The 27233-nt window shown below is 46.4% G+C and overlaps 2 protein-coding genes and 1 long non-coding RNA gene across 7 annotated transcripts in view; 2 read left to right on the plus strand and 1 right to left on the minus strand.

Moving 5' to 3' along the window:
• Positions 1–23533, minus strand: part of LOC309330525 — a 29142-nt gene extending 5609 nt beyond the window's left edge. Inside the window, exon 1 of the long non-coding RNA XR_014151473.1 lies at positions 23301–23533. This is a non-coding gene — a long non-coding RNA (uncharacterized lncRNA). The remainder of the gene's footprint in view (positions 1–23300) is intronic.
• Positions 5913–11647, plus strand: LOC309330466 (phospholipase A2-like). The gene is made up of 4 exons (XM_081842165.1): positions 5913–6417; positions 7073–7247; positions 9212–9339; positions 11357–11647. Exons 1-4 carry the CDS (start codon positions 6384–6386, stop codon positions 11476–11478), a joined length of 459 nt encoding a protein of 152 aa, XP_081698291.1. The 5' UTR covers positions 5913–6383; the 3' UTR covers positions 11479–11647.
• Positions 13158–24923, plus strand: LOC309330432 (uncharacterized protein). 5 transcript variants are annotated; one of them, XM_081842108.1, is made up of 7 exons: positions 13158–13331; positions 16701–16929; positions 21417–21528; positions 21731–21849; positions 21958–22034; positions 22595–22699; positions 24706–24923. In XM_081842108.1, exons 2-7 carry the CDS (start codon positions 16708–16710, stop codon positions 24863–24865), a joined length of 795 nt encoding a protein of 264 aa, XP_081698234.1. In that variant the 5' UTR covers positions 13158–13331; positions 16701–16707; the 3' UTR covers positions 24866–24923. The 5 variants fall into 5 exon arrangements, with proteins under 5 accessions (XP_081698234.1, XP_081698232.1, XP_081698233.1 ...); XM_081842106.1 differs by lacking the exon at positions 13158–13331 and adding an exon at positions 16027–16075; XM_081842107.1 differs by lacking the exon at positions 13158–13331 and adding an exon at positions 16027–16075 and having other exon boundaries at positions 22598–22699.
• Positions 24924–27233: the final 2310 nt, after the last annotated feature.

A 27233-nucleotide genomic window follows, 5' to 3' on the forward strand; every position in this document is an offset into this window, starting at 1 on the left:
TAGGGATGATGGGAGTTGTAGTCCAAAAACAGCTGGAGGCCAAAGGTTGGGAAACACTGGTTTAAAGTAATAGCATAGCCCTTTAAGGTGTGAATGCCACCTAAGCTGGTATTGTTGGATTACAAAGGAAATGACTCTTTTCTCCCCACCCTCTACCCCGCAACAGTTCTTATCCTTGGAATAGCCTTTTTGATCGCTGCCAAGGCAGCCTCCAAACCTTTCTAAAAGGAAATAGTTGTACCTTGGAAGTTGGAACGGAATCCGTTCCAGAAGTCCGTTTGACTTCCAAAGTGTTTGACTTCCAAATCGCTGCTTCCGATTGGTTGCAGGAAGCTCCTGCAGCCAATCGGAAGCTGCAGAAGCCCTGTCGGACGTTTGGCTTCCAGAAGAACATTTGAAAACCAGAACAGTCTCTTCCGGGTTTTGATCATTCAGGAGCCAAAATGTCCCAGTTCCAGGGCGTTCAACAACCAAGGTATGACTGTCCAGTTGTACCTCGGAAGATAAATGCCTTGCAAGTTGAACGTTTTGTCTCCCAAACGCTGCAAACCTGGAAGTGAGTGTTCCAGTTTGCGAACATTCTTTGGAACCCAAACATCCAACGCAGGTTCTGCAGCTTCCCAGGAGCTTCCTGCAGCCAATCGGAAGCCATGCCTTGGTTTCCAAACATTTTAGAAGTCGAATGGACTTCCGGAACGGTTTCCGTTCAACTTCCGAGGTACGACTATAATGCACAACAGGGTAGCGTTCTCAGGAATGTAATGAATGTATACTGCAGGTGTGGGGAACCTTTATAACCTGCTGGATGTTGCTGAACTACAACTCCCATGGTCACGCTGGCCATGCTTGCCGGAAGTTGTAGTTCTGCAGCCTCTGGAATGCCAAAAGTGTCCTCCTCCTAGCCTGCTTAGCTTGGTCTCTCTATACGTGCACAGACCGAAAAATCCCTGGTGGTTTAAATGTGGTCGCCCAGCTGCGAGTTAAGAGAGGAGGTGGACAGAAACAGTGTCCTCTCATTGGCACAATGCATCTTGTCTCTTGACCAGTTACCCATCTCTGGGTAGCATAGTGAGGCTGTGCTTGTTCGTAATAAACTATTTTAAGTGCTCTTCTGCCTAGGGACCATGTGAAACAGCCTAGCTGCACACGTAATAAAATATTTAATATACTACTGTGTGTGTGGCAGTGTGTATTGATTGTCCATTGTGGAGTTGGAGTAAAATTTCCTCACCTCCAGACCCGTGAAATACCAAACTTGTAGATCAATGTCATAGAACTGTGGAGTTGGAAGGGACCAGGAGGGTCATCTAGTCCAGCCCCCCGGCAATGCAGGAATCTTTTGCCCAACGTGGGGCTCAAACCCACAACCCTGAGATTAAGAGTCTCATTCTCTACCGACTGAGCTATCCCTTCAACAGCATCCCTATATATTAATCATTTTATATTGAATTTTACTGAATTTTTTCTGAGACAAATGACATAATGTGTAGTATCAAACACAGCTTACAGCACATAACAAAACCCGAGTGTGAACTTTGTCCCAGTACTACTTTGTTGATGCATGGGGGGACCAGGGAGAGAACTGAAGCAACCCGAGGTCACAAAAACAGGTGATCTGTTGAAACAGCAGTTTGGAAGACCAAAGGAAGTGATTTATTATTTTTTAGTTTGAAGACCAAAAATGTTTAGGTATAGTACCTGTCCACAATGGACAATGAAGACCCGGGGCCAGGACTGCTTCCTGTTCTTGCAAAAGAAATTCAACAAACAGAAACCAAGTAACTGAGAACCTTGCTTTGGATTTAATCCCTCTTAATGCTGTCTGTTAGGGGGTGGCTCTGTGGGTTAAACCACAGAGCCTAGGACTTGCCGATCAGAAGGTTGGCGGTTCGAATCCCTGCGACGGGGTGAGCTCCCATTGCTCTGTCCCTGCTCCTGCCAATCTAGCTGTTTGAAAGCACGTCAAGTGCAAGTAGATAAATAGGTACCGCACCGGTGGGAAGGTAAACAGCGTTTCTGTGTGCTGCTCTGGTTCGCCAGAAGTGGCTTAGTCATGCTGGCCACATGACCCGGAAGCTGTACACCAGCTCCCTCAGCCAGTAAAGCGAGATGAGCACCGCAACCCCAGAGTTGGCCATGACTGGACCTAATGGTCAGGGGTCCCTTTACCTTTAACGCTGTCTGTTATGTTCTGTGACTTTTTCTACCACCGCCAGCTGCCCTACCTTATTCCTTATTTATCATTTTTCTACCCCACCTTTTTCTCCAAGCAGCTCACGTGATTCTCCCCTTCCTCCTTTAATCCCCACAACAACCCTGGAAGGAAGGTTTAGCTTGGGAGACAATGGCTGGCCCAAAGCCATGGCCACGTGTGGGGATTTGAACCCTGGTCTCCCAGGTCCAAGTCTGACCCTTTTAACTGCTGCACCGTGTGGGCTGTATACATTTCAGGGGGCCGAGAGGAAAGCGATGGATTGCCATGTCTATTTGTGGCAGAGGTCTGTGCTAGGAGCAGTTGGTGTGGCCCCCAGAAGGTCACACAGGAGGAAACGTGGCCCTCAAGCTGGGAAAAGGTTCCCTGTCATGGGCATAACCGGGCCTTGTCCTTTGAGGCCTAGAAAGGCAGGAGTGTGGGGATCCAGCCACCTGCTCATTGTGTAATTTGCCTCTCAGCTGCCTGCTTTGTTTGCAAAGCTGTTGGCAATTCAGTGGAATGTAGCAGAGCCAGGGCAAAGCCTGAAGCAAGGTTAGCGAACATAAGATCAGGTCTAGTCTAGCATCCTATTCTCAGCATCCAATCAGATGCCCCAGTGGGGAGCCCAAAAGCAAGACCAGAGCACAGCAGCACTCTGCCTGCCTGTGATTCCTAACCCCTGTGTTGCAAAGAGAACGTCAGCAACGTCTAGGCAACACAATGACCATGTACATACGCAACAGACAATCTTTATAGAATTCCTTCAAATCACAACAAGTACAAATAGTCTCAAAGTCTCTGAAAATCTTTAAATGAAGTGAGGTACCAGACTTTGTAAGATGAAAGACAAGCTGTGAAGCTTTGTGTATTCGGCAAATATGATGTCCAACACTGAACAGTGATTCCAGATATTGACTACTATTTCTTATAATTCTTCGTCAGTGTGGTGGGAGGATATAGAATTGCTTCATAAACCCATCTTATTTCGAATGAATGTATGTAAATGAAAATATCAAATGCTGTGGAACAGTGCTCATGTAATCATGTATTACAAAGTCTGGTAACAAGCACAAAATGAAATCTTTAGTCTCAAAGTCTGAAAATCTTTAAATGAAGCGAGGTACCAGACGTTGTAATGTAGTCAGCAGTGACTAGATTATTACATGAGCACTTGATATTTTAATTTGCATTTGAAATAAGTTGTGTTACTGAAGCAATTCTATATCCTCCCACCACGCTGACGAAGAATTCTAAGAAATAGTAGTCAATATCTGGAATCACTGTTCAGCGTTGGACATCATATTTGCCGAATACACAAAGCTTCACAGCTTGTCTTTCAAAGTCTGGTACCTCGCTCCATTTAAAGATTTTCAGAGACTTTGAGACTAAAGATTTCATTTTGTACTTGTTACAGTTTGAAGGAATTCTATAAAGATTGTCTATTGCGTACATACATGGTCATCGTGTTGCCTAGACATTGCTGCCTGTGATTCCTAGCAAGGAATGTTCAAAAACATTGCTGCTTTCAAGCATGGAGGAAGAACATCGCCATCGTGGATAGTTGATCACCACCTCATCCGTAAATGTTTCTCATCCATGAATTTTTCTCTTCCACTTTTTTTGGTAGTTTTTCTTTCAGTTTTTAAGAATTAGAAGTGTATGGCGCAGTGGGTTAAACCACAGAGCCTAGGACTTGCCGATCAGAAGGTCGGCGGTTCGAATCCCCGCGACAGGGTGAGCTCCCGTTGCTCGGTCCCTGCTCTTGCCAACCTAGCAGTTCGAAAGCACATCAAAGTGCAAGTAGATAAATAGGTACCACTCTGGCAGGAAGGTAAACGGCGTTTCTGTGCGCTGCTCTGGTTCGCCAGAAGCAGCTTAGTCATGCTGGCCACATGACTCAGAAGCTGTACGCCGGCTCCCTCGGCTAATAAAACGAGATGAGCGCCGCAACCACAGAGTCGGTTATGACTGGACCTGATGGTCAGGGGTCCCTTTACCTTTACCTTACTTAAGTACATGATACATTTGTCTTTTTTTTTCAACTTCCCACTTCATTTTCCATTTTATTTCTCCCCTTCGGCTGCACAATACCTTCTGCTTCTTATTCTGTCCCATTGATGCTGTGTTTTCTTAATTCCTTCTGTTGCTCATAGTCCTAATCCAGCTTGTCAGTTCATCGTATTTTCTTAAATAGTCCGAAAAGGTCTTCCGTTCTTCCACAAAGCCATCATTGTTAGGATTTCTTATTTGGGCCGTTCACTTTGCCAATTCTGCACAGTCCTATCGCCTTACTTATCCGTTCTTTGATGGCAACTTCTTCCTTCCATTTTTGTGCGCAGAGAATCTTGGTGGCGGTCACTCCCTCTTGCGGGAGTTTTGTCTGTCTTGAACCCTTCCACCTTTCAGCTTCAATGGATCTCCCCGAGTTCTAGAGTTATGAGAGATGGAGAAAAGCTTTCCTCTATTCACTTTCTCCCCCCTGTGCATCATGTTATACACTTGATACTGGACTAGGAATAAGGAACATGTGGCTTCCCAGATGTTGTTGGTTTGGGTTTAGCTCAGTGGAAGACCGGGGGGCTGGGTACAAAAGTGCCAAAATAAACTCAGGGCTTATAATCTTCAAATGGAGAACTACTTAGCCCTTAGCCCACATGACCTTAGAAACTGGATTTTTACAATAATAGTTTTGACTCCGTGCTCCGTGATAAAAGAACTAAAAGGAGGTGGATAACAATTAAAGATTTATTATGTTTTCAGAATGTATTAGAAAAATTATACAGTACAGAAAGGTTTATTGTTTTGTGTACATTCAAATGTAAGATAAAATATATGCAAAGGGACTTGACAGGAAGTCAAAGTTGAAGAAAAGATTTTGGAAGATAAAAGGGGAATAAATATTTACTTTCATTATTATGATTTTGTGTGTGGGTGTGTGGGTTTTCTGCACATATGTGTGTTGTATGCAATGTTTGGGAGGAAATAAGACAGTAAATAACAAATATTGATGTATGTAATTTTTATTTCTTAATTATATTTAGTGGTAGTATGGCTGTATTGTTTTTTGTAACATAAAATCATTCAATTTTTTTTTTTTAAAAAAAGAAACTGGATTTTTGATCAGGATGGCAACGTAAGACAGAGCATCCACTATTGCCGCCCGTTACTCAAGGCCCCGTTACCTTGAGACACTGACCTTCCCACAACTACGCAGGACCTTTGCAGAACGAAGATTCTAGCAGATGCCCTCGTCATATTTAGAGGGGAGATTTCGGGGAATTCCCCTTATGGATCGCAAATGTATATCTGGATGCAATCAGGTAGAGGACATTACAAACTATCTGCTGATTTGCCCCCTGTATACAACGGCCAGAGCAAAATTTATGTCGCCAATTCTTAACTGGCTTCCGGGTCGGTCCGCACAGGAAATGACAGTTGAACTCCTAGCAGATAAACATCATATTACACACCAAGGAACCAAATTTGCACTGGTAGCCAAGAAGCTGCGTTCCAGCTATGTGAATGCAGTCCAGTCTTAAGTCTCAATGTTGTAAATTTCTTTTCATGTTGTAAACTGCTACAGGTTACGTGTCTGATCTTAGAGGAAAGTTCTCCTTTTATTCTCTCTTGTCCATTGTAAAGGCTTTTGGCTATATACAATAAAATTGACCACTTTCTTTGTGTGCAGAAGGCCTAAGATTCAGTCCCAGCCAGCAACTCTCAGGTTGAAAGGATCTCAAGTTTAGCAGTCCTTGGAAAACTAACTCCCAGGAGATGTAACCAACGGTATGAACAATTTTCTCTGCAGTTGTGGGTGGCCCCATATAGCAGGCATGGGGAACCTCCAGCCCATGGGATAACTTAAGCCCAAAAGGAGTCCCATTTTGGTCTGCAGAGCTGTTACCCACCAGCACCCGACACACCGTGCCCCAAAAGTTTAAAACAAGAAATTCTTCTAGGGGAAAGCTGATAGCTAAGCGGAGACCCAGAAAATAAGATGGCTGGCTTTCAGGTGGCCTTGGTTTAATCACAGATCACCTGGGCAACACTTATATAAAGGTAAACACACACACAAACCTCCCGGTATCTTATCTTGAATTTTGCCGGGAACCAAGGTAAAAGCAAAGGTATAAAGAGGCCGAACGTCCTACAGGAAAACCCTTCTTGCGAGGACTTAACAGCCGACAGGATGAAACTTGCTCGGTTCCTAATCTTGGCATCAAGTAAGTTGTGGCTCTTAAGGGATGAATGGGTGTTCCTACTGAAACGGGAAATGGATATCCTGTGTTGGGGGTGGGGGATAAATTCCTTTATTAACTGGGTTCCCCCTGAAGGATGCTTCTTGGTTAACAATTCATGGCACCTTTGGCACACCACCTCCATTGCCTGATGTGCTCCCTGACCAGCACTGTAGTGTGGCTTCCCAGGCAAGTCGCCAACACTGCAAGAGCGACCCGCTACCAGAGCCAAGCAGGGCTGCATTGCATCACCTATCCAGCTGTGCAGAGGGGAATGCAGCCAGCTGATGGAGCCCTTGGCAGGCGAAACTCCCTGACACTCACAGAGAGGAGCACTGGGGCAGGTTGTGCTGGGGTTGCCCCTTGCCCGCCTCCCCCATCTATGGGCCTGATCTGTTCCCACCGTCCAGGGAATATGGCACGCCAAGAAAGGAGCAAGCGAGTGCTGGCTGGGTGGTCATTCAGCGAGGGGCCTTGGCACGGTCCAACTTGGAGACCGAAGGACAGCCTGGCCTCAGGAATGCACCCTCAGGGTGGGGTTTTACTTTCCAGCTTGCGTTTAGCAGGCAGGATTATGCTTCAGCTCTCAGAAGCCTGGGAAATGCCAACCTAACCCTAACTGAACTCCTCTTGTGGGAAGTTTATGTCTCCTTTCTAGTAGGTTCGGACACGGCCTCCATCCCTAGGAACTTGTTGCAGTTCCATAACATGATCAAATGTACCATTCCCAGCAGTGACCCGCTGAAGGATTATGCAGACTATGGTTGCTACTGTGGCTTGGGGGGCAGCGGGACACCGGTCGATGAGCTGGATAAGTAAGCAAATTTCTCATCTTTGCCCTCTGCCCGCACCTCCTAATTTTATTAGGGCACCTGCAGGTGGTCAGTATTTTGCAGGAGGGGTGTAAGAACATACCAGAACTTCAGTTTTCTACACTTGAAGTGGACTCTACTGCAACAAATCTACCTTTAAAAATTTGCTCTATTTGGGTCTTAAAAAGGTAAAAGGCCAAGGGGGCCGGCATACAGCTTCCAGGTCATGTGGCCAGCATGACTAAGCCGCTTCTGGCGAACCAGAGCAATGCACGGAAACGTTGTTTACCTTCCCGCCGGAGCAGTACCTATTTATCTACTTGCACTTTGACATGCTTTCGAACAGCTAGGTTGGCAGAAGCAAGGAACAGAGCAATGGGAGCTCACTCCTTCACGGGGATTCGAACCGCCAACCTTCTGATCAGCAAGTCCTAGGCTCTGTGGTTTAACCCACTGGAGTGGTACCTATTTATCTACTTGCACTTTGACATGCTTTCGAACTGCTGGGTTGGCAGGAGCAGGGACTGAGTAATGGGAGCTCACTCCTTCACGGGGATTCGAACCGCCAACCTTCTGATCAGCAAGTCCTAGGCTCTGTGGTTTAACCCACAGTGCCTTGCACTTAATTTGAGAGCTGCAACTACAGCAGAATGCTGCAGCATGGTTGCTGGCAGAATAGAGGCCTTGTCAGCATATAAAACTCTGCTCAGTGATATGTACAGTGGTACCTCAGGTTAAGAACTTAATTCGTTCTGGAGGTCCGTTCTTAACCTGAAACTGTTCTTAACCTGAGGTACCACTTTAGCTAATGGGGCCTCCTACTGCTGCCGCGCCGCTGCTGCGTGATTTCTGTTCTCATCCTGAAGCAAAGTACTTAACCCAAGGTACTATTTCTGGGTTAGCGGAGTCTGTAACCTGAAGCATCTGTAACCCGAAGTACCACTGTACTGGTTGCTAATTTTCTACCAGGCTAAGTACAAGGTGTTACTCTTGTGGGAAATGCAGCCTCATGTAACTAGCATGTTTAGTTCGGGTTAATGCATTAAGGGGTTAAGACCACAGAATAAGCTGTTGTTGCTAGATTTGACCAGGGCACACCCTCTCACCTCCAGTGGGCAGTTAGCAAAGTTTTTTCTTTGCCTCCTTTCTGTTGTTCTCTTCTACTATGTGAAGCCAATCAGAGATGATGTCTGAGCTCGATTGCTCCCAGCTCAGAAAGTGTGTTCAGAAACATTTGCATATTTTGTAAACTTAGCCTTTTTACCTGTGTTTTTCTGGCTGCTGCATGGAAAAGCACATGAATTTGACCTTTGAAGTTTGTAAGTAAACTATTCTTTTAAACTTATCAAATAGTGTGGTCTCTGCTGTTCTAAAGGGATAGAAAGGGCAAGTGCTTTATACAACTGACTTAAAAACAGAATAATTTAAAGGTCTAACAGAATATATTCCTGCTCTTCACTTTGCTGTGTGTTTTTGTGTTTTAAAACCTCTGCTGTGGCTCTCTCTTATTGGAGGGTATTCTGCCCCATTTGGATCTAGGAATCTATCTACATACAGCAACAACTATTAGCATATAAAGCCCTTAACCTCTTGGAACCAGTTTACCTGCGAAATCACCTTACCCTGATGTGCCCACTTGACTGCTTCGATCTGTGGAAGTGGCACTGTTAGAGATGCCACATAATACCTGTTCTGCAGTTGTATTAACTTAATATTTTAGTGTGTCATAGAATGTTGACATGTGTTTCAATATGGCCTTTTCCCTTATCCTTGATTTTAACTGGTTTTGAGTATTTGTTTTTAACTATATTTACTGATCATTGCATTGTTTTCTTCTGGTTAAAGTGGATTGGTGTGCTTTAAATGTCTGCTGTGACGTGGTCTAGAGAAATCAACTAAACAAGGCAGCTCCCAAGGGTCTCCCAAGCTCGTTTGAATCAACATGAATGTTTCTAATTTTCGAATAGGTGCTGCCAGATCCACGACAACTGCTACGGTGAGGCCAAGAAGCATTCCGAGTGCAAATTCCTCATAGACAACCCTTACACCAAGACCTATGCCTACAGCTGTTCAGGCAGTGATGTCACCTGCAGCGGTAAATGCAGCCAAATTCTTTGGCTATGCCAGAGGGCCTAGTTCAACTTTCTCTCCACAAGCCTCCAAATTAAATCCCCACTGTCTTAAATCAGGGATGGACACAGTTCCTGGCCATCTCGATAATGCTGGACTCCCAGCTTCTCCCCCCCCCCGCCACCGCTCCCAGCCAGTGTGGCTAATGGTCAGCAAGTGTTGGGTTGACATCTGTATGGTTAAAGGGCTTTATTTTTCAGTCGGGACTTCTGGCGTCTCCCAGGTGGAGGTGTTCATGGTGAGTTCCGGTACCTCTTTTTCTAGAAAAATAGCACTGGTTGCAGGTACTCCATCCCAGAGTTGAACAGGTGGTTTTCAGAGAAGATTGGACAAATTCATGGAGAAGGCTATCAATGGCTACTAGCCAAAGTGACAATGTTCTGCCTCCATGGTCAGAGGCAGCAATGGTTCTGAATGCTAGTTGCTGGAAGCCACGGGAGGGAGAGGGCTCTCGTACACAGTTACTGCTTCTGGGTTTCCCACAAGCATCTGAGTGGCCATTGCAAGAACTGAATGCTGGACTATTTGGGCCTTTGTCCTGATCCCCGCAGATGACCTTACGGTGCACAAATGACAACATTTTGGAGGTTCCAGGTCACAAGGTGGTTAGATTGGTCTCAACTTGGGCCAGGGCCTTTTCAGTACTGGCCCCGATCTGGTGGAATGCTCTGTCACAAGAGACTAGGGCCCTGCGGGATTTGACATCTTTCTGCAGGGACTGCAAGACAGAGCTGCTCCACCTGGCATTTGGTTTGGACTCAGTCGGACCCTTATGTTTCCCTCCCCTTATGGTTTTGATCTATGGGCTACTTTAAAAATGAGGCTGCATTTTAAATTGCATTTTAACCTGTATTTTAAATTGGTTTTTCCCCCTATTATGTTTTTACTGTAATTTTACTGGTGTTAGCCGCCCTGAGCCCTGCTCTGGCTGCGTATAAATAAATTTATTATTATTATTATTATTATTATTATTATTATTATTATTACTATTATTATTATCCAGCAGGGCTCTTGATGATGATGATGATGATGATAATAATAATAACAACAACAACAATAATAATAATAATAATAAATAATTTATTTCTTATATCCTGCCCATCTGACTGGATTTCCCCAGCCGTTCTGGGCAGTTGCCGACAAAATATAGCATCAAACATTAAAAACTTCCTGGAAGTTTTGCTTCCAGATGTCTACAAAAAAAATCTATTGTTGCTTAACTCTTGACATCTGCCAGGAGGGCATTTCACAGGGCGGGTGCGACTACTGAGAAGGCCCTCTGCCTGGTTCCCTGTAACTTCACTTCTCGCAGTGAGGGAACCGCCAGAAGGCCCTCGGAGCTGGACCTCAGTGTCCAGGCTGAACGATGGGGTTGGAGATGCTCCTTCAGGTATACCGGGCCGAGGCCATTTAGGGCTTTAAAGGTCAGCACCAACATTTTGAATTGTGCTGGGAAATGTACTGGGAACCAATGAAGGTCTTTCAGGACCGGTGTTATGTGGTCTTGGCGGCCACTCCTAGTCACCAGTCTAGCTGCTGCATTCTGGATTAACTGTAGTTTCCGAGTCACCTTCAAAGGTAGCCCCACGTTTATCTTCAGTAGTGGAGCTTGTGTAAGATCTCAGTCAAGGAGAGCAAAGCAGATGTTCTATAACAGAGCTACAAACCTTCTCCTAAAAACAAATTAGGATTTTAGAATTTAGAATTCTTAAAAAGAAAGAAAGAAACTGAATTAAATAGGAAGCTGCCTAATACTGAGTGAGACCTTTGATCCATGTAGTCCAGTGTTGTCTGCACTGACTGGCAGTGGCTCTCCGGGATGTCAGACAGCATTTTAGGCAGGGCGTCTCTTGCACCCCTACCTGGAGATGCCAGGGATTGAACCTGGGACCTTCTGCATGCAAGGCAGGTGCCCTTCCACTCGGCTAAGGTCCTTCTCCCAAGAAGTCACCCAGTTCATACTTGGCCTTTTCCTGCTTCAGATGACAACGATGAATGTGCGGCGTTCGTCTGCGAGTGCGACCGTAGTGCGGCCATCTGCTTTGCAGGGGCTCCATACCAAGAGGAATATAAACAGCTGGACACGAGTAAATACTGCAAGTGATGTTTGTACTACAAACCATGCAAGGCCCTCGCTGCCGCTTCTCACGGATGCTGATCCTTTGGCGGACAACTGGAGAGATTGAGACAAGGTCCATCAAGCCGTTGTGTGTTTTCTACAGCAAAGGGATTGCTTCCTGAGTCATGAATAAAATAAAAGCAGGCATCTAAAACTGTGTTTTATCTCCCCACCCCCACCCTGTACAGTATTTGCAAATCTTCAGCTTGACACAGATGTCATGGCTTCCACACACTCTGCCTGGTATCCTTGGAAAGTGGCCACTTTATATCCTGGCAAATTGTGGACAGTCAGCAGTTCATCAGATGGGGAAGAAATTTGATTCATTTCCCCAACATATATAACGGTGAAACGATATGGGAGCCGAAACACAGGTGTCCTTTGGAAATTTGCCCTTCTCCCAATTTCGCAGCGCAGTTCACCATCCCAGTAATTTGCAAAAATAAAATAAAAATGCAAGCATAAAAATGATAACCACATCAATAAGGCATTATAGACGTACCTTGGTTTTCGAACAGCTTAGTTCTGGAACATTTTGGCTGCCGAACACCGCAAACCTGGAAGTGACTGTTCCGGTTTACGAACTATTTTTGGAAGCCGAGCATCCAACAGGGCTTCCACAGCTTCCGATTGGCTGCAGGAGATTCCTGTAGCCAATTGGAAGCTGCGCCTTGGTTTCCGAACGTTTTGGAAGTCGAACGGACTTCCAGAATGGATTCCAAGGTACAGTTGTATATTGTGGGGAATGGCTTTGCCAAAAATGCCTATTGGGCAAAAATAGCATTAAAAATTAGAGTATTAGGAGAAATTCCCTGTAAAATACTAGTGAATTTTCATGAGGACTTTAAAAGCAATGGTAAGTTGACAGAGCATTCGCCTTGCATGTAGAAGGCCCTAGTTTCAATCTCCAGGCAGGACTTGGAGAGACACCTATCTAAAACCCTGGAGAGTTACTGCCAGTCAGGGTAGACACTGCTGACCTGTTGTTGCTGTTGTTGTTGTTTAGTCGTTTAGTCGTGTCCGACTCTTCGTGACCCCCTGGACCAGAGCACGCCAGGCACTCCTGTCTTCCACTGTCTCCCGCGGTGTGCTCAAACTCATGCTGGTAGCTTTGAGAACACTGTCCAACCATCTCGTCCTCTGTCGTCCCCTTCTCCCTGTGCCCTCCATCTTTCCCAACATCAGGGTCTTTTCCAGGGAGTCGTCTCTTCTCATGAGGTGGCCAAAGTATTGGAGCCTCAGCTTCACGATCTGTCCTTCCAGTGAGCACTCAGGGCTGATTTCCTTAAGAATGGATCGGTTTGTTCTTCTTGCAGTACTGCTGACCTAGATGGACCCAATAGTCTGGTTCAGTAGAAGGCAGTTGCCTTATAATATTTGCGAACCCCAGTAAGTTGGTCGTTGTGAGAACAGGATGCTGGACTAGATGGGTCAAAGTGCAACAGTGCTCTCCCGGCTTGTTATTCCAACAACTGGTACTCAAAAGTGTTTATGGTGAAGGGAGAACATAACCATCAAGACTAGCAGCCATTGATAGCTGGTGCTGGGAATGATGATTGGCTGCTTTTGATCTGTGATGCCACAATTGCACAGCTGGAGGCAACAATTGGGACACGTAAGGGATTGGCTCATCTGCCTCTGATGTCACAATTCCTCCTGAGGCTGGGAGCTGTAGGGCATCAGAGCAGAATGGGTTGGCTTGCAAAGCTGCTCCCTGCCAGCCACCTCAGAGTCAAAACTGCACCTCCTTTCCTGGCTAGCTGGCCCCAAGCATCAGCTACTTGGCTACTGCAGGTCTATAAAAGCCTTTGGGAATAAGTAACAGCTGCCAAATAGAGGTACCACTTTAGTTAGTCGTTTGCCTTAGCGGAGTCACTGCTTCCGCTGTAAGCTTTTGTCTGTAATCCTGCATACACTTCGTGGGGAGTAACTGCCATTGAACACAGAGGGAGTTACGACTGAGTCTTTGCCTCTTAAGAATATAAGAAGAGCCTGCTGGATTGGGCTAATGACCCACCTAATGTCCAACCAGTTGTTAGGAGGAGCCTCAGCCAATGAGAGGCATGGGCAACTAATTCTGGTTTTTCCCCTCACCTCCCTCCCTGCTGGGTTCTCCAAGGAGCAACACCAGGGGTCAGCAAACTTTTCCAGCTGTGGGCTGGTCCACCATCCCTCAGACCATGTGGAGGGCCAGACAATTTTTTTTTGGCGGCGGGGGGGGGGGAATGAACGAATTCTTATGCCCCACAAATAACCCAGAGATGCATTTTAAATAAAAGCACACATTCTACTCTTGTAAAAACACCAGGCAGGCCCCACAAATAACCCAGAGATGCATTTTAAATAAAAGGACACATTCTACTCATGTAAAAACACACTGATTCCCAGACCGTCGGCTGGTAGGATTTAGAAGGCTATTGGGCCGGATCCTGCCCCCGGGACTTAGGTTGCCTACCCCTAAGCAACACTAACACCACCTTCACGCCATGCATTTAAAACAGTGTGATGACATTTTCAACAGTCATGGCTTCCCCCCAAAGAATTCTGGGAGCTGTAGTTTGCTAATGGTACTAAGAGTTGTTAGAAGTCCCCTATTCCCTTCACAGAGCTACATTTCTGTGGTTAGCAACCAATCCCTCTTCACAGGGAACTCTGTGAATTCTAGCTCTGGTAGGGGAATAGGGTGTTCTCCTAATAACTCTCAGCACCCTTAACAAACTACGACTCCCACAATTTTTTTTGGGGGGGGGGACAGTTTTGCTTATTTAAAATGGCATCGTAATGTTTTAAATGCATGGTTTAAATGTGACCAGAGTTCTCTGCTATTGCTAAGCAAACTTTTGCTAACAAGAAACTCCTCAACGTTTCTTACATAAGTTCTGTTGCATATTTTCAGCAGTATATAACAGACAGTAATACTAGCCTCAGTCCAATAGTTATAAAGCATTTTGCAATGACACCCATTTTCCTGAACTCGGCTGACTGAAATTTCTTACTTATCCTTCAACTCCACTGCATGTTATATAGAAAGAGCTTATTTCTTGCTATCCTTTCCAGCATGGCAGATTTGCAGTCGTATATTCTGCTCAATAACTAGGGACTTAGATAACATCGTAATATAATTTCCAGAGCATTTTCCCCGTATTTTTTGTTGGCGCTAACATTTTTAAACTAACTCTTCCACTTTCCGTTCCGGTCTTTCTTATCAATCTGTACATTCGCCGTTTCACATTCGTTCTGATTGAGGTTGCAATCAAAAACCTGAAATGGGAAAAACTGGACCCCATGACAAATACGTGATTGCATTTAATGTGCCTAGACAGCTGTGAAAGGCCCGTTCCAGTTTGCAACTGCTGCACACAGGGAGGGCCTTTTAATTCTTCCACATAGGCCATAGTCATGATGAAACCCCCCACCCCCCGCAAAACCTGAAAGCATAAGAATCCAAGAAGAGACTGATTACTGGACCAGCCCAATGGCCCATTTTGCCCAGCATGTCCCAATGTGAAATCCACAAGCAAGATCTACGCACAACAGCACTCTCCCCTCCAGTTGGTTTCCAGGAAGTGGCATTCAGAATCATACTGCCTCAATGGACAGAGCCAGAGCCCCCTCCTCCCAGAAAACCCCCCAAGAAGCTCCACTCCACCTGCCCCTCCACTGCTGTTATTTTTCTTTCAGATACAGTTGTCGTGGAATTCTACTCAATATTGATCCAGAGCAGATTCCAACGTATAGTTAGCAGAGTAACAACTTAAACACGTTGCAGGATTCCCCAAAAATAGACCAGAGGCAATTGTATTTCATCCAGCAGAGCTTTACTGCTGCTGAAGGCAAATGAGAATAATAGTCACAAATCCAATGTGTTCAGGACTGGCACTGTCCATAAGAAATCCAGTTGCGGCAGACTTAAACTTACAAGAACTTATAATAAGTCTAAACCTTAACACTAAGCATACAGAACACCACACCAGAAGGAAAAGAGAGATAGTTAAGACCCAGGGTCCTTCTGGCTTATTATTATAGTCAGCATGATCTTCACAGAAAGAGATAATCAGTTTAAACCAGCTTCTCTGAAGGAATAACCAGGCTTCCTAAACCTTGGCCCTCCAGATGTTTTTGGCCTACAACTCCCATGATCCTTAGCTAGCAGGACCAGTGGTCAGGGATGATGGGAATTGTAGTCTCAAAACATCTGGAGGGCCGAGGTTGAGGAAGCCTGGAATAACCCAAACATCATGAACCTTCTGCTTGCTTCTTTCACACAGAGAAGCTTCCAGGACCCTCTTGAATTAATTAGAATAGGAAAGATCTCTACACATACTTTCTGTACTAAGAAATGCAAACTGACAATGGTAGCCTGTGGGACACAGCTCACCGCTTAGAAATATACTTTGCCCCTTCTGTGACTCCTGCACACCCCACAAAATTCATTTCTGGTGCTGCCACTGACTGTCTCCAAACATAGAGGCAGAACAAAGCCATGGGGTTGCCTTCCCCTCCATGATTTTTTGTCTAATCCCCCTTTAAAGCAATCCAAGTTGGTGACCATCTCCACATCTCCAAGAATGCACACAAATAGGTATATATGTAAACAGCCTTGAGACTGGGAAATGATATATAACGAATTGAAAAAGATGTTTAAAATAATGTATGTTAGAAAAACACACAACCCAGAAGCTTTCTTTTTTGGGGATTATAGGAACAGAACTACCCAAACTGTATAGAATGTTATTTGCCCAAAAATGGAAAGAAGAAGAAGTCCCAGAGAAAAAAGAATGGATACAAAAACTTAGGGAATATGCGGAAATGGCGAAACTTACCTGAAAAATAAGAAATCAAGATAACAAACTTTTTTATAAAAGAATGGAAATGGTTTATTGACTATTTGCAAATAAAATGTAAACAGATCAGAACGTTGGCAGGATTATTGTAATAAGCTGCAGTTACATAAGAATATATATTTAAAGTACATGTGTAAATGAAGTTAATGTGGAATATGCAGAAAAATATAAAAAAACAAAATGGAACTGCAGAAAGAGGAGGAAGGAAATCGAGTTTAGAAACGTTAAAATGATTATAAAATTATGGAAATGTATAAAACTGAAAATCATAAAAAAGAGACTGTGGAAGGCAATTACTAAAATAATAAATTACTAAATTACTAAAATAATTAAAATCAAGAACTTCTTTACCTTCTTGTCCAGGGATAAGATGGAGACCTTGGGTGAATTTGACAATGAATCCCCGCTTTACGTCTCTTTCTGCAAGCGGATTTCCCCAGAGGACTTTGAGAAGCAATCTTTGACATACACCCAGAAATCCCTGCAGGACCTTTATGCCAAAATGGAGCAGAACCCAGGAATCTGCGAGTCGATTGTGCGCAAGAGGAAGCAGCTGGAGAGTGAGGAGGCGGGTATGGCGTCCTACTTGAAGGTAAAGCTGGGGGCACCTCAAGATGTCTGGAAAAGAGGGTCGAGAGAGAAAAGAAGGGAAAAAGAGGCAAGCCTCAAAATGAAAGTTTTCTGCATTTTGAGGCTTGCCTCTTTTGTGCCTCGTTTGTATTTAGAGCTTCTCTTTCTCTCTTCATAGTACACCAGCTGCTTCCAGACATGAATGATTCAGCACAGCAGAGGCTAAACCCCAGTTCAGGGTCCTGAGATGTCTCACCCAGGCCCAACACATTGTGCCAGTCAAGTGTTTAACAGCAGCATTTTGCATCAAATGAAGTCTCTCTCAGAGTGCCACCCGATCCCAATAATCCACATGAGTGGGTTGCTAATATATACAGTGGTACCTCGGGTTACATACGCTTCAGGTTACATACACTTCAGGTTACAGACTCCGCTAACCCAGAAATAGTACCTCTGGTTAAGACCTTTGATTCAGGATGAGAACAAAAATCACGTGGCGGTGGCGCGCCAGCAGCGGGAGGCCCCATTAGCTAAAGTGGTGCTTTAGGTTAAGAACAGTTTCAGGTTAAGAACAGACCTCCGGAACGAATTAAGTACGTAACCAGAGGTACCACTGTACAACAAAAATTGAGTGTATTCCATTCTTAGCCCTGCTTCTAATCCTCACACTAACCCACCAGGCTGGGCAACCCCACCTGACAGCAGGTGATTGACAGGGGGGTTTCTCCCACCCACCTGTCCTGGTTGGCCTGCAGAGGGGGCAGTATCCTAGTATGTTTCTGTGATGGGATAATGAGCTGCTTGTGCGTAAAGCTTGATCCCTCTGGGGTTTGGCTGGTCATCCCAACCTAGGCACTAACGGAGCTCCCCAAAGCATGACTCCGTTAGTCGCTGGTAGAATCTGACAGTGGGCGTCTACGGAACCTACGCCAACATAAAAGTTGTTTGACAGACATGCGCTTTCGTGACTCTCTGCGTGACAGTTTCCGGCGCAGGGTGGGAGTTCCTAACGGGGGTCTTGTTACCTCTTCGCTGTCGTCACTGGAAGTATCCCAGAGCCTCCCCTCCGCTGTGACTCCTGCACTCCCCCTGCTGGTTCCTTCTGCCGCAGATTCTCTCCTATTCTCATGGAACTTATCCACCACCTCTTTCTCCGATGGCAGTTCCCTGACATCCACCTCCCCCCCAGGGCCCCCTTCACCCCCTCCCGCCTCCTCTCCCACTGGCGGTGAGGACGGAAAGCCCCTGAAGGAACTCTCCTCGTCGTCCGAGGATTCAAACACTTCTAGCCACGGCGTACCGTCTCTCTCCCCGTCTTCCTCTTCTTCGTCTGAGTCGGCTTCCTCACCCACCCCTGACTCAGGGAACCCTTCAAACTCTCCTTCCTCATCGGTGGTACCAAAGTGTTCCCTTCTAAATCGTGCCACGGGTTGCGGTTTTCTTGGGAAACGCTGATGAAATGTTTCTATTAAAACCTCGTCATTGACTACCTCTGCTGGTACCCAAGTGTTTTCCGACTCTACTTCCCCCTCCCATTCTACCAGATATTCCACCTGATTCCCCTTCCACCTGGAATCAATGATTCCTGCCACGTTCATGTCGCGCTCTCTCTCTTCTATCACGGGCGTTTGGGTGGCCTCTCTCTCATGCTCCCCCCACTCACGTCCCTCTCGGTACGGCGACAGTAATGACCTGTGAAATACTGGGTGTAACTTCATGTGACTGGGCAGCCTGAGTTTGAATGCTACTGGGTTGACCTGCTGTATGACCTCAAAGGGTCCCAATCTTTTGGGTCTCAATTTCTTACACCCTCCTTTGAACGGTAGTCCTTGGGTGGATAACCACACCCGGTCCCCCACCCTTATGGTTTCACCTTCCCTCCTATTTTTGTCTGCTTGCTTCTTATATTCTTCCTTGGCTTTCTCTAAGTTAAGTTGAAGCTGACGGTGGATCGCTTCCATCTCTTCAAAAAAATATTCCGCCGCCGGCACGCTCCACCTCTCCCCTCCCTCTCCTGGGAATGCCCGGGGGTGACACCCATAATTTGCCAGAAAGGGACTCATCCCTGTGGACACGTTCTCCGCGTTGTTGTAGGCAAATTCTGCTAGAGGTAACTTATCCACCCAATCATTTTCTCTGTCTTTTACATAACACCTCAGGTATTGTTGTAAAATCCCATTTGCCCTTTCCGCTTGCCCATTGGTTTCTGGGTGCCGAGCAGTTGAGAAATTGAGTTCTACGTGTAATAAGCTCATCAGTTTCCTCCAGAACCTGGAAGTAAATTGTTTCCCTCTGTCGCTCAAAACCCTCAAGGGGGCGCCATGCAACCTAAAAATATGTTCTACAAACAACTTGGCGGTTTCCTCCGCTGTGACTGCATGTGAACAAGCTATAAAATGACACATCTTGGTTAATAGATCTACCACCACCATGACAGCTGTTTTGCCTTTGGATTTTGGCAGGTCCGTCATAAAATCTATGGATACTGCCTCCCATGGCCTTTCGGGCGTGGGTAAGGGTTGTAATAGCCCCGCTGGCGCCACCCTCTCTCCTTTTGCTCGCTGGCACCTGACGCAACCCCTGACATATTCCCGTACGTCCTCCCTCACCTTGGGCCACCAAAACTCCCTGGTAACCAACCACATGGTTTTGTGCTGTCCAAAATGTCCCGCGGTGGGGCTGTCATGCAACTGCTTGAGTACTCTGCCCCTCAGTTCCCCGTCGGGTATGTACAGTGCCCCTTTGTAATACAACGCCCCGTTCTTTTCTTCAAACCCCCCTGTGTTCTCCTCTGCCCTCCGGAGCTCTCTGAGTTTCCCTTGGGCGTATTCATCGTTCTCAGTACCCTCCATCAGTTCCCTCTGCCCCACCAATGCCGCCCCACACACCCAGCGGTCTTCAGGGATTACATGCCTTGCCTCGGGCGCTCCTATGGACAGCGCTGATTTAGTCAGATGATCCATAGACTCCGCCCTGGGCGCCCGGGAAAGTTCATCTTTCACTGCCGGAGAGAGCCCTTCTTCAAACAGCATTTGAATAGGTTCACTCGCAAGGTCCCACCCCAGTCTATGAATCAGCATGCTGAACTCAGTCCAGTACTCACGTACAGATCGGCTCCCCTGTTTACACGCCATTAACTGCCTCCGCACCACCCCTTGCTCAATCTCACTGGAAAACATCAAGTCCATGGCGCGAAAAAACTTCATAGTGTCCTTTAAGATTTCATTATTGGCTGCCATCAGGGGCCGCACCCAGTCCCTCGCCCCTCCCTCTAGATGGCCGATCACGTACGCCACTCTAGAGTTCTCATCAGGGAAGTCATCAAACAGTAGGTTAAGAGCATATTGCATCTCTGTCCTAAAGGCTTGATAGTTCCTGGGATCCCCCCCAAATTTCTGCACCAATCCAGGCACCTTTCTGGCAAGTGGGGTGGGTTTCCCTTTATCCGCATCTTGAGCCCTCCTCTCCTCGAGCCTCGCCGTTTGCAGCGCGAGCTGGACCTCCAACGCCCTGTACCTGTCTTCCAGGCTTGGACCTCCTCCAGCCCCAGCTCCTGCACCTCCGGTTCCAGCTGGTTCGCTCATGATGCCCTCTGCTTGCACAAGCTGCTTTCAGAGACTGTCAGATTGCTGTGATGGGATAATGAGCTGCTTGTGCGTAAAGCTTGATCCCTCTGGGGTTTGGCTGGTCATCCCAACCTAGGCACTAACGGAGCTCCCCAAAGCATGACTCCGTTAGTCGCTGGTAGAATCTGACAGTGGGCGTCTACGGAACCTACGCCAACATAAAAGTTGTTTGACAGACATGCGCTTTCGTGACTCTCTGCGTGACAGTTTCCGGCGCAGGGTGGGAGTTCCTAACGGGGGTCTTGTTACCTCTTCGCTGTCGTCACTGGAAGTATCCCAGAGCCTCCCCTCCGCTGTGACTCCTGCACTCCCCCTGCTGGTTCCTTCTGCCGCAGATTCTCTCCTATTCTCATGGAACTTATCCACCACCTCTTTCTCCGATGGCAGTTCCCTGACAGTTTCCAAGCACAATTCAAATTCAAACGGCCTCGGTCCTGTATACCTGAAGGAGCGTCTCCACCCCCATTGTTCAGCCCAGACACTGAGGTCCAGTGCCGAGGGCCTTCGGGTGGTTCCCTCATCGCGAGAAGTGAGGTTACAGGGAACCAGACAGAGGGCCTTCTCCTAGCGCCCACCCTGTGGAACGCCCTCCCACCAGATGTCAAGGAAATAAGCAGCTATCCTATCTTTAAAAGACATCTGAAGGCAGCCCTGTTTAGGGAAGTTTTTAATATTTACTGCTGTATTGTTTTTAACACTCGATTGGGAGCCGCCCAGAGTGGCTGGGGAAACTCAGCCAGATGGGCATGGTATAAATAAATTATTATTATTATTATTATTATTATTATTATTATTATTATTATTATGACAAGTCAGGATAAGTTTCTCCAGCCCTGCTATGGTGCCCAGCCTATCTTCCACCCAGCCAACCCTTCTCTTCCAGGCCAAGATCTCTTCACTATTCAAACACAGCAACTCAATGGAAATGGAGGAGATTCAAAAAGAGGCGGAACAGCTGAAACGGGAGATGCAGAAGGCCAGCAACTACGCTTTTGGTTGGTCCTGCCTTCCTCTAGGTAGAAGGGCTGGGAAGGGGCTACTTCTGGACTTTGCTCCAGCCAGCAGAGGCTGTGGACATGCCATGCCTCTGAAGACGTGGTTCCTTCCTTCCCAAGGAATCCCGGTTTCTGGAGCTTACCCGTCGCAGGACAACTCCCGGCACCCATAACAAACTACTTTTTTAAAACTCCTTTTCAGCAGCCAAGAGGGCATCAAATTTGGAGAGACGGGCAAGGAAGACCATGCCAGGCCACGCCAGGCTTCCGGAGCAGGTTGTTGCAGCTATGCCCAAAGTCTTTGGTCCTTACCCAAAACAGGTTTGTGCCAAGATGCTTTGCCTGCCCCCACCCCCAGTTGGAAATCAACAAATCTGTCCATTTTGGTGGACTGGGCGTAACAAGCCTTCCCTCTCCACCCCCAAACAGGCAGAGAGATCGATGGGTTCTCTGAATGTGGACTTGAAGCAGCCCCAGGTTGGCATATCACCAGTCAATCAAAAGAGGTGGGAGCTGATTGAAGGGCAAGGTGGGCAGGGAGGGGGTTGTCAAAGTGGCAAGGCCATCCCACAATGCTTGACAATGCAGACAGCTGCGATGAGCCGAGAGTTCGTGTTGTCTGGTTGCGAAGGGCTGGAACTCCGATGTTAAGTTGTGGGTGAACATATCAGACGACACAGCGATTCTTCAAACAGCTCTTGTTTATTCACAGGCCAGAACAGAACTGAACTGAAGGGTTCAGTCAGCCTGCTTATATAGAGCTCCAGTACACATAATTGTAACAATTTTCTAAAGCTATCCGATCACTAAACGTCACTTTCGATCCCTTATTTGCATAACTATCTACAGTATCCCCCTGCTGGTCCAGGGTGAGAACTTCAGTACATAACAGAAACATTGGGATATTGTTTTATAATGGGGAAAAGACAGTTCCCAGGATACTTTGGGGGTAATTAATATGTTTTAAATGTGCTTGTGTGGGTGATGGTTAGCCACCTTGAGCACCATTTGGTGGGAAAGGTGAGACATAACACAATAGAAAACCATTTCCTTTATTCGTTTTTAGCAGTACAGTCGACCTGCATCCCGTTATGCTGAGCCCCGGTGGCTGCCGTTCCTCATTCCTGGGTAGCAACACCTTCAGCAGGGCGAAACCCTCCACTTTTCCAAGGTAGAGTTTCTCTTTCAAGGTTGTGCACACATTCCTGGTCCTCACTCTGCCTGTGCAAGGAGGTGTTTTGTTTTGACAATGGGCATAAAGAGCTGGCCTGTGTGGTGTCTCTGAGGCGCTTCTGCTTGAAAAATCCCATGGCCTTGAGACAGGAACCTAAATCAGGGGTCGGCAAACTAAGGCCTGGGGGCTGGATGTGGCCCACTGGGCTCATTAATCCAGCCCGCGAACCTTGTGGATCCTGCTGCTCGCTCTGTCAGTCCCCACGCTAAACCGGCGCGGCTTCAGATTGGCTGCAGGAAGCTCCTGCAGCCAATCCGAAGCCGCGGACGCCTCTGGGTGATGCCTCTTCCTTCCTGCTGAGGTGGACGCGTATGGCCAAGAGCCGAGCTGGAGGAAGCGGTGGCGGCAGGGAAGTTGCCTCCGCCGCCCAGGCCAGCGGCATGGGCTCTGTGCCCCGTGGATCCCTGGCCCAGGCAGAGGACAATGACGCTGCCAAAGATGAGGCGGTGGCAGGGGTCCTTTCGGGGGGGGGGGCTGCTTTCGGGAAACCAATATGAAACCACAACAAAAGCTAAAACACGTTGATATTCAGTGGTACCTTGGGTTAAGTACTTAATTTGTTCCGGAGGTCCGTTCTTAACCTGAAACTGTTCTTAACCTGAAGCACCACTTTAGCTAATGGGGCCTCCTGCTGCAGCTGTGATGCCGGAGCACGATTTCTGTTCTCATCCTGAAGCAAAGTTCTTAACCCGAGCTACTATTTCTGGGTTAGCGGAGTCTGTAACCTGAAGCGTATGTAACCTGAAGCGTATGTAACCCGAGGTACCACTGTACCTAAAAAGCAGTCTTAAACAAATCCACTTTAAAACAGTTGTTTAATTAATTGCACTTGAAACAGTCATGGCTCCAACCCACAGAAGAATCATGGGAACTGTAGTTTGCAAAGGGTGCTGATAGTTGTTGTTTTTATTAAATTTGTATACAGTGGTACCTTGGTTCTCGAATGGCTTAGTTGTCAAACAAATCGGCTCCCGCATGCCACGAACATGGAAGTAAGTGTTCCAGTTTGTGAACATTTTTTGGAAGCTGAACATCTGATGCTGCTTCCGCTTGAGTGCAGGAACAGAAACTGGTTTTGGAACAGTTCTGGGATTCGAACGGACTCCTGGAACGGATTAAGTTTGAGAACCAAGGTACCACTGTACTGCCCTATACGCACAGGTCTCAGGGCGGTTACAACATAAAATCACAATATAAAAACACAAAATACCATATCAAAACACAAAACTGGGGATTAGAAGAATTCCAATGCCCCATCACAATGCTACAATTTCCAGAGTAGTCCAACTAGCAATCCCTCTGCCCAGCGAACTCTGGGAATGGTAGCTCCTTGAGGGGGATAAGTGTCAGGAGTTCGGCCTACACTCAAGTAGGACCCTGGTAGAGACACGTGCTCGACTTGCATGTTCTCTCCCTGCTGGTCTTTCATTCGGGAGCTTAAAAAGTTTTCTTCAGCCCAAACATCACAGCGACCAATGCCAACTGCCACCAGCACACTTAGGGATCCGCAGAGTCTTCGCAGCTTGAGCAACAGACTTCAGCAACTCAGCATTTTGGCTAATCTACTTTATTTACATATAAACACACACGGAGCACTGCAAATGGCTCCCTCACTCTCTAGCATCAGACAGCAAAGAGAAAAAGAACAAAGGACAATAGTCCCACTTCACGGAACACAGTAACGCAAACATCCTGTCTCCGTCACTTCCCACTGTGGAGTCAAAACATACACCGTCATGTGATAGACAACAATCCCATGACTGCAATCATGGAGCAGGAATTCTAATGAGGCTCAGCAACCCGAACCGATGGCAGCTCCCATGATTCCTTGGGGGGAGCCATGACTGTGTGGTGTCAATGAGGCCTACAATGGAAGTGTAGATGCGCTGTGGTCATAAGATATTAGGGATTTCTCACGGGGGCGGTTTCTCTTTCTCTTCCAGGACTGTTGACAACGGTCCGACTGATTCTATCCAAAGTGCCAGCCCAGCCAGCACATCCTCAGTTCTGAACGCACCTTTGCTGGCCCAGCCGAGAGTCAGAAAAGAAGACACACAGGATAAAGAAAACCCGGGCCCCAGTTCCCACCCTACGGGGGCCTAGATGTCTCTTGGTGTAGCGGAAGATGCTAAGCAAATGAAAGTTCAGTGCATGATCCTTACCTGTGTGGTGGTTCTGATGTCCTAGCACCTCCGGAGGAGGGAGGGGGAGGCAAAATGGCTAACCAAGGTCACATCCCATTTAAAACACTGTTATACTACTTTGACAGCCATTGAAGATGTTGAGGACCATAATTTGTTAAGGGTGTGGGGAACTGTAGCGCTGTGTGGGGTGGATGGGCAGATCTGTCCATTTTGGCTCCTTTCTCACTTTCCCAGTCTTTGGTTGTCTCCAGCTTTCTGCATTCAGGCCATGATACCGAATGAACCACATAAACTGGATCAGGTTTTTAAAAGCCGTAACTCACCAGAACTCAGTTCCGGCACTTCTCAGGTGGGCTCTGTAGCTGTTATAAGAGAACAAGGGAGGTGTTCATGATGAGTTCCAGCACCTCTTTTTCTATAAAAATAACACTGAATGTGCCAAAGAGAAGATGTTTATCTCCTTTTGTGTAAATAATTTTTTATTAATTTTTCACAGTTATATTTTCACAAATAAAAACAGTAATTTACTTACATTTCAAATTTATACAAATGGCTTTTCACAAACCTCTTTGAGATTTTTTAAATCTCTGGACTTCCCTCCAAACCCCTTTTGGTTCCTTATTTTAACCAAGTTCTGCTGCATTTCCATACTTATACTTTTCCAATTATTATTTCCCTTAATTTTATCTAATTTTATGCTAGTTGCAAGCGTTTACTTAAAATCCTGCTAATGTTTCAACTTGTTTACAGTATTTTTGCACATAGACAATAAACGATTTGTATTTGTACAAACAGAAAGTGTTTCTCAGACATTATCCACCCCAACTCCTAATATGGCAAACTCTTTTTTAAATTTGGGAGTTTTTAAAAAGTAGTTTCTCATTGCTTTTGCAATTAGGATGAAACTTAAGCAGTCCTGCTTAGACCTGTGAAAATACACAGTTCTTTTCAACCTGGCCTTGTATAATGGTGCAGTTGGATCTGAATACAGTGGTACTTCGGGTTAAGAACTTAATTCGTTCTGGAGGTCTGTTCTTAACCTGAAACTGTTCTTAACCTGAAGCACCACTTTAGCTAATGGGGCCTCCTGCTGCTGCTGCTGCGCCGCCAGAGCACAATTTCTGTTCTCATCCTGAAGCAAAGTTCTTAATCCGAGGTAATATTTCTGGGTTAGCAGAGTCTGTAACCTGAAGCGTATGTAACCTGAGGTACCATTTCATGTGTTGTCTACATGAAATCTGTTAAATGGAACTGAATACAGCCTCCTGATTCTATCAGATTTCAGTTTAAAAACAAAAGCAGTACACAAGTTTCTAGTCCTTATAGATCCGAAGGAGAAAATAAACTAAAAAAAAAATGTTTCTCAAGGGAGTGTATCATTTATCTGGGTTTGATAGAAACTTGTAACGCACCAAATCCCTCTCCTGAAGATTCCTTGTCTATTATTATTATTTTGAGAAAACAACAACTACAGAATTGATTTGTCTACAGTGGAACATACCACTACAGCTGGAGTGGGGAACCTGTGGCCCTGCAGACTCCCATCTGACCATTGTCATACCTTCCAACCTTTCTCCGATGAAAATAGGGAAGTCCCATTCCATAATGATAATTTTACTATTTATACCCCACACATATTACTGGGTTGCCTCAGCCACTCTGGACAGCTTCCAGCATATATAAAAACATTAAACTTTTTTTTTTTTTTTAACTTCCCTATACAGGATTGCCTTCAGAAGGCTCGAGGGTCAGATAACTCCATACCCACCAACATTTCTGCAATGAAAATAGGGACATCCTAAGGAAAAGTGGGACATTCCGGGATCAAATCAGAAACCGGAACGGCTTCTCTAAATCAGGGAAGTCCCTGGAAAATAGGGACACTTTGAGGGTTTGCATTCAGCGGCAGAGCATATGCCCGCGCTGCCAAGGGCGGGCGCACTCCCGAGGGGTGTGGGGCGCGGAGGGTGCCCTCCCACATGCCACAGTTCAGTGTAGGTGTCAGGTGTGCGTGCAGGAGCCAGGCCCTGTGACCAACAGGACTTTGCAGGACTGGGGCCTTCCTAAGTTTGTTCTGAAGAGGCAAGTCACGGCCACACAGGTGAGGCCGGTTGGTAACTCACAGCACCTGGTGGCAAGAGCTGGGAAGGCATATAAGGTCAGCATTTTGCCTTCGGCGCTTTGCCACAGCAACACGTTCCCTGCCTTGCTGTGTTTGGCTTCTTGCTTCCTGATCCTTGAACCTCAGCTTCTTGACTCCCTGCTTCTTGATCCTCGGACCCTTGACTATGTGACTCCTTGCTCTTGATCCTCGAACCCTTGACTTT

This window comes from Podarcis erhardii (genome assembly GCF_964252035.2).
Source record: "Podarcis erhardii genome assembly, chromosome: 15".
Lineage (NCBI taxonomy): Eukaryota > Metazoa > Chordata > Lepidosauria > Squamata > Lacertidae > Podarcis > Podarcis erhardii.